General features: G+C 40.0%; 1 protein-coding gene across 5 annotated transcripts in view; it reads left to right on the top strand.

Annotated features, from left to right (window-relative positions):
- The window catches only part of FBXL13 (F-box and leucine rich repeat protein 13), a 183,904-nt gene that overhangs the window by 7,149 nt on the left and 162,240 nt on the right, over nucleotides 1-14,515 (top strand). For all 5 annotated transcript variants that reach the window (XM_050925534.1, XM_050925516.1, XM_050925507.1 and 2 more), the window contains exons 2-4: nucleotides 2,527-2,630; nucleotides 8,182-8,275; nucleotides 9,391-9,458. In XM_050925534.1, the coding sequence (XP_050781491.1) occupies nucleotides 2,527-2,630; nucleotides 8,182-8,275; nucleotides 9,391-9,458 (266 nt within the window). The remainder of the gene's footprint in view (nucleotides 1-2,526; nucleotides 2,631-8,181; nucleotides 8,276-9,390; nucleotides 9,459-14,515) is intronic.

Raw genomic sequence — 14,515 nt, 5'->3', positions numbered from 1 at the left:
GCACCACCCGGTGAGTACAAGCCCACGTGGTTTTTACATGTGTTTTTTTTTTAAGTCATCCCTGCCGGGGCCCTGTCGAAACTGTTTGAATTGGGCCCCGCACTTCCTAAAGCCGGCCCTGATTGGGTATAGCATATAGGCAAGTGAACATAGTGATGATTGACACAGTTCTGTTAGTTACATGTTTTGTTGGGTTTTTATTATTCTTTATTTTGGGGTAAGAGGAATGGTAGGAATGAATTATAAGAAGAAAGTAGGAAATGAAAGTAAAGTAAAGAGAGAATCACAGCTTATGACCTGCCTATCTTTGGTCAGCTGGCAGCTTGCTGTTTTGAGTTTTCCCCATGCACAAGGGGTGGCATGGAAGAAAAGGTTTGAAGGAAACTTTGAGAACGAAGCTGGCTGGTGAGCAGTAAAGGTTGGGATTATTGGTAGAGAATGTCAGTGTCTGGCATTGTGATAAGTTACTAGAGAAGCTATGTAAGGTGAAGGTCCTTAAAGGTAAAGACAAGAAATGTGTATTTGATGTGCTGATTAAGTGAAAGTAAGTAGAGGGGACTAGAGAAGAGTTTGAGGTATCAGAATGACAAGCCAGGAAGATGATTTGAACAATAGCATTTTGAATGGACTTGAAGGAGGTAAGATTGCAGGGGTCAAGGCCAGAGATCTGCAGTAGTCAGGATGCAAAACTAGGAGAGCCTGAGTGAGAATTTTGGTGGTAAGTCAGTTCTTAGAGATGTTATGTGGGACAAAGCTGCGAGATTTATACATGGAGACAGGGTTGAGTCAAAGATGACATCCATATTACAGTCCTGTATAACATGGAGAATGATGCTGTTGTCCACAGTGATGGAGCAAGTGGAAATAAGAAGAGAGCTTAGGAAAGCTGGATATCCGTTTTTCAGCAAAGAAAAAACTCTGGTATCTCAGCTATTGCTGTGTGATGCCTGTTGACAAATGCTGTCCTCTTAATGGCAAGCGCTATATTTTCCACTGCTAGGGATGGGGAAGTATTTGTATAAAGTATTTGTATAGACTGTGCTCTAGGATAGTCATCTGCAGAAGAGTGGTCTCTCCTCCAGTTTTAGGAGTGCAGTTATGATGGAAAATTTCTACCCTGTGTTCCTCTCTATTCATGGGTTTTCTGGGATATTCCTGTGTGCATATAGCCATAATTTGTCCTCATGTGTGTAATGTAACCAGTTCATAGAGTTTGATTTAATCTTTCTTGCCACACATCTCTACCCCGATATAACGCCACCCAATATAAATGAATTAGGATACAACGTGGTAAAGCAGCACTCCAGGGGGGCAAGGCTGTGCACTCCAGTGGATCAAAGCAAGTTCGATATAATGTGGTTTCACCGATAACACAGTAAGATTTTTTTGGCTCCCGAGAACAGCGTTATATCGGGGCAGAGGTGTACTTAAACACAGAGTCCATTAGCGTATCCTCTAATATGTCTTTATTTTGGCAGATAACTATATATTGCCTCACCAGGTACTTGTTTAGCTGTACTGCTTAGAAAACCTTTTTCATTTTTAATCTGTGAAAAAATGAATAATGAATTCGTTCCTTTGAGAATTCCAGAGGATCATGGAAATGAACCTCTTCCCATCTACCAGGAGCTTAACAAGGTCTCTCACCATCACTTGAAATCATGGAAGCCGTTTTGGACCCATGCATTTAACATTCAACAATGCAGCTTCAACCCTTATGAAGCTTGGAAAGCTGAACGGAACTCACAAGAAATCACAAATAAACACCCTGTGAAAGATCCGATGCAGAAGGTCCCTGTCTTCGATCTCCAACTGCATCCACACAAACCATGGCAGATGCAGATGCTTGCTGCACAAATGGAGAATTAAAGACTCTGTAGTGTGCAACTGTGGTCACCCAGAACAGACCACAGTTGCACACTACATAGATAAAACAATGCCCCATTCACAAATACAAAGGAGGCATCACAGCAATACACTCTGCTACTGCAGATGCAATTATTTGGCCTAACCATCTAAATGTAAAATTATGGTTGTTGTTCTACATTTGCATCAGTGATATGAAAAAGAAGAAGATTGTTTATTATTCATAAGTGAGAAATGAACTAGCTAGTCCCGTAACTCACTGCTGAAAAGCAACTGCCCCCATCCTCCAATGCAATGCAACATTATAACTATTCGATACAGGACCCAATTCCACATCCTCTCTACCTCACAAGGTTATTGTGAGATATAATTTAGTAATGCTTTTAAAGAAATTTGAGATCCTTGGGTGGAAAGTACTATAGAAGTGCCATATGTTTTGTTGTTATGATATGACCAGAGGCATGAGGGCTACCAGTTGAAATATACTGATATATACATTATGTCATTTAAAATAAGAATTAAATAAAAGAAACAGAATGATAAAATGATAGAGAAGAATTGTATAAATGTTATACTATTTAAAATTCATTTGGTAGCTGTGTTTAGCATAACAGTTTCAGACATGTGAAAGGTGTTAATTTACTCTGTTCTTTTTTGCAGACTCTACTATGTGGTGTATTTATTATGTGTCCAGAGGATCCACTTAAGTTTTTAGAAGAAAAGATCAGAGAAATAATGGAGAAGGGACTAGATGGTATTTTATGGTACTTATCAAATGTTTTTGTGTGTTCTATGTGGTGTAAAATATTGACATGTCAATTTTAAAACAGCACTAATGTTGCATTTACTGTCATCTGCAAAATAAATATCCGTCATGCCCAGAGATTAATAGCACATTACAAATAGACTGATTAATATTGAGATTTTATACTAAAAACATACAAGATATTTTTCCTTTGTCTATTTTTATTTGAATTGTCCACAGAGTATTTACTAAATGTATTTCATATTATATTTCTGTTATAACATATCTTTATTGAGCTCTTTATTTTGAGATATACATTATGGGCTATGTATTGGGGTAGCCATGTTAGTCTGTATCCACAAAAACAATGGGGAGGCCGGTGGCACCTTAAAGTCTAACAGATTTATTTGGGCATAAGCTTTTGTGGGTAAAAAACCCCACTTGTTGGGCCCAACAATGAAAATAACAGAACACCACTAGCCATCATGTACAGCCCGCCAGCTAAAACCTCTCCAGCACATCATCAACAATCTACAACCTATCCTGGAAAATGATCCCTCACTCTCACAGATCTTGGGAGGCAGGCCAGTCGTCGCTTACAGACAGCTCCCCAACCTGAGGCAAATACTCACCAGCAACTACACACCTCACCACAGAAACACTAACCCAGGAACCAATCCCTGTAACAAACTCCGTTGCCTACTCTGTCCGCATATCTACTCTAGCAACACCATCATAGGACCCAATCACATCAGCCACACCATCAAGGGCTCATTCACCTGCACATCTACTGATGTGATTTATACTATCATGTGCCAGCAGTGCCCCTCTACCATGTACATTGGCCAAACTGGACAGTCTCTATGTAAAAGAATAAATGGACACAAATCAGACATTAGGAATGGTAACATACAAAAGCTAGTAGGACAACACTTCAGTCTCCCTGGACATTCAGTAACAGATTTAAAAGTAGCCATCCTTCAAAAATAAAACCCCTTCAGAAACAGACTTCAAAGAGAAACTGCCGAGCTACAATTCATTTGCAAACTTAACACCATTAATTTGGGCTTGAATAGGGCCTGGGAGTGGCTGGGTCACTACAAAAGCAATTTTCCCTCTCTTGGTATTGACAGCTCCTCATCAGTTATTGGGAGTGGACCACATCTACCCTGACTGAATTGGCCTTGTCAATACTGGTTCTCCACTTGTAAGGTAACTCTCTTCTCTTCATATGCCAGTATATTTATGCCTGTATCTGTAATTTTCACTCCATGCATCTGAAAAAGTGGGTTTTTTACCCATGAAAGCTTATGCCCAAATAAATCTGTCATTCTTTAAGGTGCCACCTCGTTGTTATTATGATCTGTATCCCCAGCTGGTGTAAATTGGCATAGCTTCATTGAAGTCAGTGCTGATATACACCACTTAAGGATGTGGCTCTAAATGTATTGAATTACTCATAGACTTATTTTCCATTTTTTATTTCTCACCTCCCTCTCTTTTTGAAACTTAGGCATCACAGTAAGGGAAAAGAAACTACAGGCTAAGGGGCTAATCTCATTCACACTGCAGTCAAAGGGAATATTTCTACTGACTTTGCTGGAGGTGGGATTGGGCCCTAATAACTAACTATCTAAGTAGACATTGGAGCTGTCACTATAGTATCTGAATGCCTTCCAAGTACTTCAAAATGGAAATCACAATAGCAGTCTGACTTGCTCTCTTACTTTTCTCCTTCCCAGTGTGTAAGAAAAATATCTTGATTAGTTTATAGATTGTGGTATGTGAGAGACAGAGAGTGTATGTGTGTCTGATTAGCTTGTTGTGGGAAAGCCAAGTCGACAAGATGGGTTTTGTATTCAGTTTTGAACATGGTGAGGCTCCAGGGCTGTACTTACTTTTTGCGAGAATAAATTCAGTAATGTAGGTCCAGCTCCTATGAAAGTCCTGTCTCCTCATTCAAGATACTTCACTTATAGGTGAATAGTTTCATAGCTCCGGTATAATTCATGTGAGGTCATGCTTCTGAAGAGGTGATCTCTGTGGTACTTAAGTCCAGTCTATATGGGCTTTGAATATTAGGACAGAGATCTTGAACTGGACTCTTTTTTGGAGGGGCGTCAGTTCAGAGAGCAGAGAATCAGTCTGATGTGATCTTGGTGACCTGTGTTCCTGAGCAGCTGGGCTGTTGTGTTTTATACCAAGTAGAGCTTTTCCAGGTGCACAGCTTTATTCCTAGAGATAATAAGTGCAATAATGAAACCTGGAATGTTAAACTATCATAATGATTAAATTGAGCTATAAAATAAACTGTATTGTATCCCTCTCCTCAGTGTAAAGAAAGAACAGAGATAAGAAAAAAAGAGCTAATGAGCATTTTTGTTAACTAAGATGTTAGTAACACAGTCTCGACAAAGGCTTACATTCTGGAGGCCAGTGGGAATTTTATCGAAGGAGGAGAGCTGGATTGTTTTTAAATCAATTTGTATTAAAGTTTGTATTATGTAGAAAGGTTGGATTACTATATAACATGCAGTTTCTCACGTTTCTGCTTCAATACATCTGCCATCACTGATGCATCCTATTTACTAAGGGACTGTTCCTGTGAAGTGCTGAGCATGCTAACACCCAGTGACGTCAGTGGGAAATGGAGGTGTTCAGCACTTTGCTGGATCAGGCCCAAAAAGGCATAGTTGGAGCTCATAGTTAGACAGCAGCTAGAGAAGTTAGGGGACTAAAAATGGCAAAAGGAGAGGGGGAGCAAAAGATAATGGAGAAAAGTGACTTGGATTTCATAGGGCCAGTCTATGGCTGGCCCATGTGCAGGTGCACAAGTGGGAGGAGAAATATTAATGGAACCTCTCTCCCTTACATACCCTGTGCAAGGGTCCCACACAATTGTAGTCTTTGCATATTACTCCTGGGGGAATTCTACACCACTGTGTATGCGCAGAATTCATGTCCCCTGCAGATTTCTTTGTTTCCCCGTAGCAAAAGTCTTTCTAACAGGGAAGCAAAGGGAAGCTGCAAGAGCAGTCACACACCACTCCCCAGCAGCACAGGTACATCATTTCAGGCAGCTGAAGGAGAGGTAAATCACGGCAGGAGTTGGGGATACCCCAGCCAGTGGCTCCTACCCTGAGCCAGGATCGGCTGCTTGTCGCAACTGGGCTGGAGACAGGAGAGGATGGGACTTCCTGTTCACCTGCAAGGAATGGCTGGAGCTGTGTCAGACCCACCCCAAGAAACCTCCACTAGCTGCAGGAAGCTGAGCATCCTCCTCTGCTTCCTGCCCTCATCACTCCTCAGTTGTGGGGGGGAGGGGTCACTGTATGGGGAGCTGCTCCCCCATCTTCCCAACCCCCATGCGTCCGGACCTTCCATACCCAGACACCCTTGCCAAGCCTCACCCCATACACCCAGAGCCCCCAGCACTCCATACACGAACCACACCCTGCTGAACCTTAATCCGATCATCTGGAGCCCCTAGCACCCAGACTCCCTGCCTCTGTACCCACTGATCTCCCTGCACTCAACCCCCCAACCCTGACAAGCCACACCCCCTGCCTCACCCTAGGCCCCCACATCCAGTCACCCACACCTCTGACCCCCAACTAGCTGCACCCAGACCCCACCCCACCAACCCCCACTCCCCCAGTTGAGACCCCCCACACCCAGACCCCTCCGTTGAGCCCCAACCACCTTCACCAGGAAGCCTCTGCAGAGTCCCATTGCCCTTGCATCTGGAACTCCCTCAACCAGCCTCTGTGCATCCAGATCCTTCCACACCTAGACCCCTCGCTGAGCTGCCTGCACCCAGATTGTCCCACGCAGAACCCTCTCACCTCACACTTGGATCCTCCCACATCGAGCCCTTTCACACTTGGATCCTGCCTGGTTGAGCCTGCCTGTCCCACATCTAGTGCACCTGGCACAGAGGGGCAGGGCCCCAGGGTGTTTTGGGGGCAGGCCCAGGCCTTGTGCTGTGTCAAGGTCTGGTACAGCCTCACTGCTGAATCCGTGTCCTGGGGTAGGGGGTGGGGGGACTGCAGGATGCAGCCAGTGGCCTGTTCTCCCCAGTGCCATGCTGGAGCCTCTGCATTTATTTATTAACAAATAGAACTTGCAGAATTTTAAAATATTATGTGTAGAATTTTTAATTTTTTGGCACAGAATGCCCTCAGGAGTAGCACATGGAATAGTTGCTGCTTCCCTACGCCATCAGGATCCCACCTTACTCTGAATGGATGAGAGGTGAGGAGGAGATGGGACCATGTCCCTGCCTCCCTCTGTACCAGTCCATGGAATGGACCAGTTGACCTATAGAGCAGATAGCGCCATCCATTGGTATGGTGCAGTTTGTGCAATCTCTCTGCATACTAAACCCGCTCCTGGAGCTCTCTATGACAGTAGTCCCCAAACTTTTTCGTCTGCCCCTCCCTTACCTGTTCATGCCCCCCCCCTTACCTGGCCATGATAAGGGCCAAGGGCTGCATCCGACAGCGGGCCCGTGTTTGGGGCCAGAACTGCAGCTGGGGTCGTGGCCAGGTATGGAGCCACAGCTGGGAATAGGGTCAGGGTCCAGTGGCCGAGGCCGGTGCCAGACCTGTGGCTGGGGCTGGAGGCAGGGTCAGAGTGGAGCAGGTGGCAGAGTGGGGCTGGATGGCGCTTTCTCCCCACCCCATGTGTGGATTGGCCCGGGCCCCACCGCACCCTCCCAAATGTTCCTCCATTCTCCCCTGGGGGGCACCCTCCACAGTTTGGGGACCACTGCTTTATGGGGTTATAGGACTCTGCATATCCCTAGTGTTCACTGAAAGCTAAATGTAACAGTTTGGTCCATAATTATGGGGTCTTCTGTGTTTACTTTCCATTATTTTTAACGTCTTCTTAAAAGGTTGACAATAGAATTTATTTTTCTGTTGTTTTTGTCTTCTGGCAAACATTTTTTTCCCGTGTTTCTCATGGAAGTATAAATCAGCATGGCTGTGTTTTATTCATTTGGTTATGGGATTAAGTTTTTTTAAATTACTTTTACTTCCTATGCATGCTTACAGACTACTCTGCATCAGCAGAAAACATTGCATGAAGGTCTATAAATCATACATAAATAGTAACTGTTTGAAAAAAAATCAGGATTAAGAATGGAAAAATATTTTGTAACTTGAGCATTTTCCATTAGGTTATATCTTTTTAAAGATAGGTTAAATTTTGACCCCAAATGACCCAAGTGTCTCTCTGAGGACTTCAAAAACTCAGACGTAGGTTAGGGGTTTGTTATAGAAGTAGATGGGTGAGATTGTGTGGCCTGCATTGTGCAGGAGGTCAGACTAGATGATCATAATGGTCCCTTCTGACCTTAAAGTCTATGAGTCTATGAACATAGCACTGAACTTAAATCTGTTTTCGTATAGTAGGTGAACATAATTTTAAAGCTTTGGCACATTAACAGAGTTGGAATGAAGGTAGTAAGGGTATTAAATAATCAGTTAGCTGTAGAGAAATTAATTTTCCTTCAGTATTACTAATGTGACTTACATGATTTACTTTTTTGTTTATTTGTTTTGCAGGGATACATGTATTGATTCATCCTTAAGGCCAAAATTAAAGAGGATTTCAGAAACTTATTTGCACATCCTTTTTGGACTAAATGATGAACAGCTGGTAACAATCATTGAGCAATTGCACTGAATCTGTACTTTAAAAAAATCTTTCATTACAGAAGGGTTTAATTTTTCCATCAAGTTTATTTCATGATACTGCCATTTCTGTTGTAGTTTATGTGAAGGAATGGTGGTACCTTCCATTTGTTTCTATTGTTAGTTTTATGATCTTCCAAAATGTACATCTTCATATCGGCATGTTGTCTACGCATATGGTAGATTGCCAAAAATAGTAGCGTCTTTATCAAAACTGGACAGAATTACCAATGTAATGAACTTCTATGTTACAATCTTTCCAAGTGCATCCGGACGCAGTTTCAGTGTCATGATGTTCTATGTATTATTTGGTTTGATTGATTCTACTAAATAAGAACATTAAGGTAATTGGCAAAGGAAATGACGAAGGTTTCTTAAAATTGGGCAGTGGTCCTGTATAATTTATGAAATTACAGAAAAAATCTTTTCATGTACCCAAGATTTTGGAAGGGTGCATTTTAAATAGATCCATATAAATGTCAATAATAAATATAAAGTGAGCACTGTATACTTTGCATTCGTGTTGTAATTTAAATCTATATATTTGAAAATGTAGAAAACATCACAAAAATTAAATAAATGGTATTCTATGATTGTTTAACATCATGATTAATCATGATTGTTTTTTTTACTTACTTGACAGCCCTAATAAGGTTATTAAATTCTAGCAAACCACAAAGTAAAAGAGAAGAATTTAAAATAAAAGATAGAATGTTTCTAGCAATTAAATATATTTTATCAGTAAAACAGTGAATTTTGGGGAAGAAATGCTGACATTGAGCTAGATTAATGCCTTCTCCATATGTACAGTTCAGTTCTATATTTAGTTTTTGCCTTCAGATATTATGCCTGTAAAAGCAGGTTTATATTGAAAGAAGTTGATAGGGGAAGAAAGATACATAGAAGAATGTCATAGGCAGAAAATTGTATCTGAACATGAATTTCTTTGAACTGTACCATTTAATTTGCATTGATCAATATGGAAAATAAAACTGTCAGTATTTTTGGCTACTTTTTAAGCATTCACTATGCAACACCATTTTTTAATTTGTGTATTAATATAATACATTATTTGTTTAGATGACCGATGAGTTATGTGGCAAAGCATGGAACTTTTACAGCAAAAACTTAAAGAAAGTGTACTTTCAGTAAGTATATGTACTGTACATGAAGAATACTGAATTTTTAGGAAAAAATCCGCTTTGTCTAGAATATTTAGTGTTATTGCGAGTTCTATACTTAGATTTCACCAACCAAGAAACAATTGTAAACTCCTTAGGCACTATACAGCCTTAACATAGAATCACAGACCCCTTGGGCATTCTGATCTACCTTGCCACCCAGACAAGCTTGTCTCTGTGACAGATGGTCACTTTACAACAAAGATCACAAAATATTCAGATTACTCCCAGTCCCAACGGACCAGTCACTTATTCCAGGTCAGTTTGCACCTTAGATCTCATGCCAGAGACAATACTTGTAGGCAGTCCTGTAAAAAACTAACTAGAAGTTTATTAACTAGGAAAAAGAAATGAGAGTTATTTAAAAGGCTAAAGCATTTAAGCATGCACGCACATGTGACTTACAATCTTAAATTCAAAAGGGAATAGAAGCTTCTATAATAAGCAAGATTTTATGTCCTTTGAGGCTAATTCAAGCCAAGCAGCCTGGGGATCTCTTGTTTATGTTTAGGAATCTTTGCCCCTCAGAGACCAGACAGCATAAAGAGACCCTAATTCCTTCTGGTCAGGGATTTTTATCCCCAGTTCTCTAAAGTGCAGGCTGATGGGCCGAGCGCTTCTGCCCGTAACCTCTTCATGGTTGTGTGGGAGGAGCAATCAACAAAGTTTTTGTTCCTCACTGACTCATATGGATTCCATAGTCCTTGCTGATGGGTGGGAGAGAACATCTTCTGCAGGAATCCAGGATTTTGCATTATTTGAAATTTTTTTCCTGGTTGGTGAGTTACATAGTTTTAGAACAAGCATTTTACAGTTATAGAGCAAACACTTCAGTATTACCTTTTAGCAGATATAAGTAGGATTCATGCATGCAGCATTCTATAAGCATTCCATAAAGTCTGAGCATTAAACACATTTTTATAACACTAACATCTGTTTTAACTATAGTAACCCATAGGTAAGCCAGACTGATTTCCAGTTATGCATTTGTCAATGATCAGTGAGGCCTGGGGTCTTGGCATGATCTGGCACCTGGACTGCCAGTGTCACAAACAGAATAAAGATAGATAACCAAATTAGATTATTCGGTTTTGCTTTCTTTTAGCAATGTTATTTTGTATTCAAAATGTAGTGAGCTCAGAGTGCCTGTAAATTCCAGGCCCAATCCAGAGTTTATTGAAATCAGTGGAAGTCTTTTGACTTCAGTGGGTTTTGGACCAGGCCTTCCTGTACTGTCTCTCATACAGATTAATCTTTCCAGAGTACTAAAATCCCAATGGAGAAAGGATATTTTGGGGTAGGGTTTAAGTACAGGACTGAGAGTCAAGGATCTGGGTTCTCTTTCTGGCTCTTATTCAGAGTTACTTTGTGACTTTGGGCAATTCACTCATTCTCTCTGTGGTTCAGTTTTTCTCTCTATATATAAATACTTACATGCATTCTGAATGAATTAATCGTTAATCAAAAATCACTTCATTGTGGCCATGAATTTCAAAGGTCCAACAGTTTTCCATTGGAACTAACATTTAGGGGAGATAAGGCTAGAGGTCCAGAAAAAGCTATTACTTCTTGAGTGGAGGATAGTGCACGTGTCTGATATATAACTATAATAGTCAAAATAGTTAAAAATCTTAGTAAAAATCATAAGACTCCTCCATTATTTCAGGTTTCACTGTTATTGACTTTACAATGGGAGTTGGATTAGAACCATAAAATGTTACATTTACAGTAGCTCTCAGCTATATTCAATTAAATTACATTTTGCTTCCAAATTGGAGATTTGTTGGCAAATAAAAGTGCTGTCATGAAGCCTCATTTCAGTGGCTATCTTTCGTATTGCTCTGACAAAGAAAAATACTGTACTATAATTAATAAACAATGTGTGATTCTTTGAGACAATATTTCTCTTTGGGCTCTGAATACTTCTGTGTCACTTAAAAGAGCAAGAACAATGTTTAATGTATTTTTGTGGAAGGTTAAAATGGTTTAGATTTAAATGTTGATTTATGTTCTTTCATTTTAGTTTTTATTCACATTGCCAAAGAAACTTAAATAACATTTTTAAACCCCAGTTCAGGAAAGCATTTAAGCATATGCCTAAATCCAGGGGCAGCCTGTCCATATAGGCCAACTAGGCGGTCGCCTAGGGCGCCAAGTTAAATGGGACGCCAAATTTGACGAAAAAAATTGAAAAAGATGAAAAAAATACAAATAAAATAATGAAGATGTCATCATTTCAACTCCTGTGTGCATATGGAGGGAATATTAATTATAATTAATTTCTCTACATTTCTGAGAATTTATTAATATGTCAAATCTTTTATGTACTGCAAAAATAAATAATATTTTTTAGTGAATTTTTTTTTGTCAATTTGCAACGTAGGGTCAAGATGACCCACTCTGCAATTTTGATAAGCAGTAACTCAGCCACAATGAAACACATCTGCCAGTGGCAAGAGCTGCAATGCTAGTGACACCTAACTTAAACGTACATCAAGGTGGCATAGCCGGAAATTCATGTAGAGCAGAGAGACTGCGAGCTGATACAGGTCAAATGGTCATGTTAACACATTTCACAGGTAGATGATTAAGAATCAAGCGAATACTGTAGAAAATTGTGTTTCTTGGTGCCAAAGAATAAAGAATAACGTCTTTCAGTATTATAAATCCAAAATGTGGGTATCTTTAAACGTTATTAAACCTTAGCATTATTATTGGGCTTTATAATTGTGAACTTTTCTGTGTTATAACTGGTTCACATGTAATAAATAAGGTCCATAAAAGAAAAGTAATAGCATTAACACTTAATAGACTATGAAAGTGATGACGTCACACTCCAAGTGGGTAACCGTGAGGAAGGGGATTTCTTTCCAAACAACCAGTGTCTGGTTATAACATCGAAAAAGGTCATTTTGTTTCCGTGTAAATGCAGTAAGTAACTATTTTAATAGATAAGCGAGTGTATGTTATTAATCTGAACCTTTAAGTAGTGAAAAGTTGTGTTGGGATGGCTGCAATGTGATTTAAATCGCCAATCATGTGGTGTGTCAGCCATCCTTAAGGCTATAATGGTTGCAGTCGGGAGCACAGTACATAACAATATTCAAATGCCCCTTGGCAGAAAGAGGGAAAAAGAAAATCCTCAGGAGCTAAGTATCATAAATGAAAGGCTGAGAAGGAAAAGGACCAAGCAAAACAGCAGGGATCCTTCCTGAAATATCTTCTCTTTAATCCAAATAAACATGGAAGCAGTTCACAGCATCCAGATGAAGGAATTTTACTTGGAGAGGAGGTTAGCTCACATCTGCATGGAAACAGTTTGGAGCATCAAGATGAAGGTATATTATTTCGAGATGAGGGTAGCTCACACCCACAAAAAAGCAGTTTGGAAACTCAAGATGATGAAAACTTACTTCTAGATGAAGGCAGCTCACAGCATCAGACTGATATGGAAGTGGAGAAAATGTATTCACCTTCAGAGACACATGCAGAAATTCAAGTAAATGAAGTAGAAGGAAGAAAGGATGAGGAAGTTACAAACAAGTTACAGTATGGGGACCCAACTTCATGGCCCAGATGTGATGACTGTGCGGCAAATTCTCGTGGAAGATGGACCCAAACAAGTTAATGAATTTCCCTTCTCTAAGGATAGAAATAAAAGAAAAAAGTCTCTGCTCATCATTACAAGAGGAAACTCATTAATGGGAAAGAAATTCATCGAAACTGGTTACAGCATTCACTGTCGAAGGACTCTGTGTTTTGCTTTTGATGCAAGTTGTTGAGAAATCAAGCAATTGGTACATCACTTACTGAAAATGGTTTGAAGGACTGGAAAAACATATCTTCAATTCTCTCTTCACGTGAAAAGTACAGAACATTTGGAATGTTTTCAAAATTGGAAAGAACTTGAATTATGATTGAAAAAAGGAAAAACTGTTGATGAAGAAAGTTTATGTGTGATCAAGGAAAAAGAAGAATAGTGGCAACAAATATTAGAGCGTCTGATTGCTTTAGTGAGAGTTCTCAGGGGGCAAAATTTAGCATTCTGTGGCCTTGGTAGAAATGAAAAATTTTACACTCCAGGTAATGGAAACTTTTAAAAATTTGTTGAATACCTAGCTTTGTTTGATCCAGTCATGAAGGAGCATCTACATAAAATAACTGATCATGAAACACAGGTTCATTACTTAGGAAAAAATATGCAGGATGAACTGATTTAAATCCTAGCAAATGCCATTAAAAAGGAAATTGTAGAAGTTACCCATTCTGCAAAATACTTTTCAATAATACTGGACTGTACACCCGATGTGAGTCATGTTGAAGAAGTGATCATTCATTTTGTGGTTATGGAAAAGTCTGCGGATGAAGATAATGTTGAAATGCTCATAAAGGAACATTTTGGGGGTTTCATACCACTGAAGGAGATGACTGGAACATTTATGACTGAAACTATCCTACAAGAGCTTGGAACAATGTCATTATCTGTTGAAAACTTACATGGCCAAGGCTATGATAATCGGAGTAATATGAAGGGTAAAGGCAATGGTGTGCAAAGGAGAATGATGGATATCAATCGAAGGGCCTTTTTCGTTCCTTGCAGTGCTCATTCTCTGAATTTGGTTGTCAGTGATGCTGCTAGATGCTGTTTGGAGGCAAGCAGTTTCTTTGACCTGGTGCAACGTGTTTGTGTTTTTCTCAGGCTCAACATGCCGTTGGGAGATTCTGACTCGCCATGTGAGTTCTCTGTGAAACCACTTAGTCAGACAAGATAGGAGAGTCTCACTGATGCCTTGAAGCCTCTTCACTGTGAACTTGGAAACATTTATGATACCCTAATTGAAATTTCTGATGATACTACCTTTACTGGATCATCTGGCAGTACAGCACATTCAGATGCAGAGGCTCTTGCAAATGGCCTTTCCAAGTTCAAATTTGTGACTTCACTCATTTTGTGGTATAATAGCCTTTTCGAGATTAACCTCACTAGTAAGCAACTTCCGGAAAAGAACTTGAACATACATTCT

This window comes from Gopherus flavomarginatus, chromosome 1, assembly GCF_025201925.1.
Source record: "Gopherus flavomarginatus isolate rGopFla2 chromosome 1, rGopFla2.mat.asm, whole genome shotgun sequence".
NCBI classification, from domain to species: Eukaryota; Metazoa; Chordata; order Testudines; family Testudinidae; genus Gopherus; species Gopherus flavomarginatus.
Note: the sequence above shows the minus strand (reverse complement) of the source record. Positions and strands in the feature narration are given on the sequence as shown.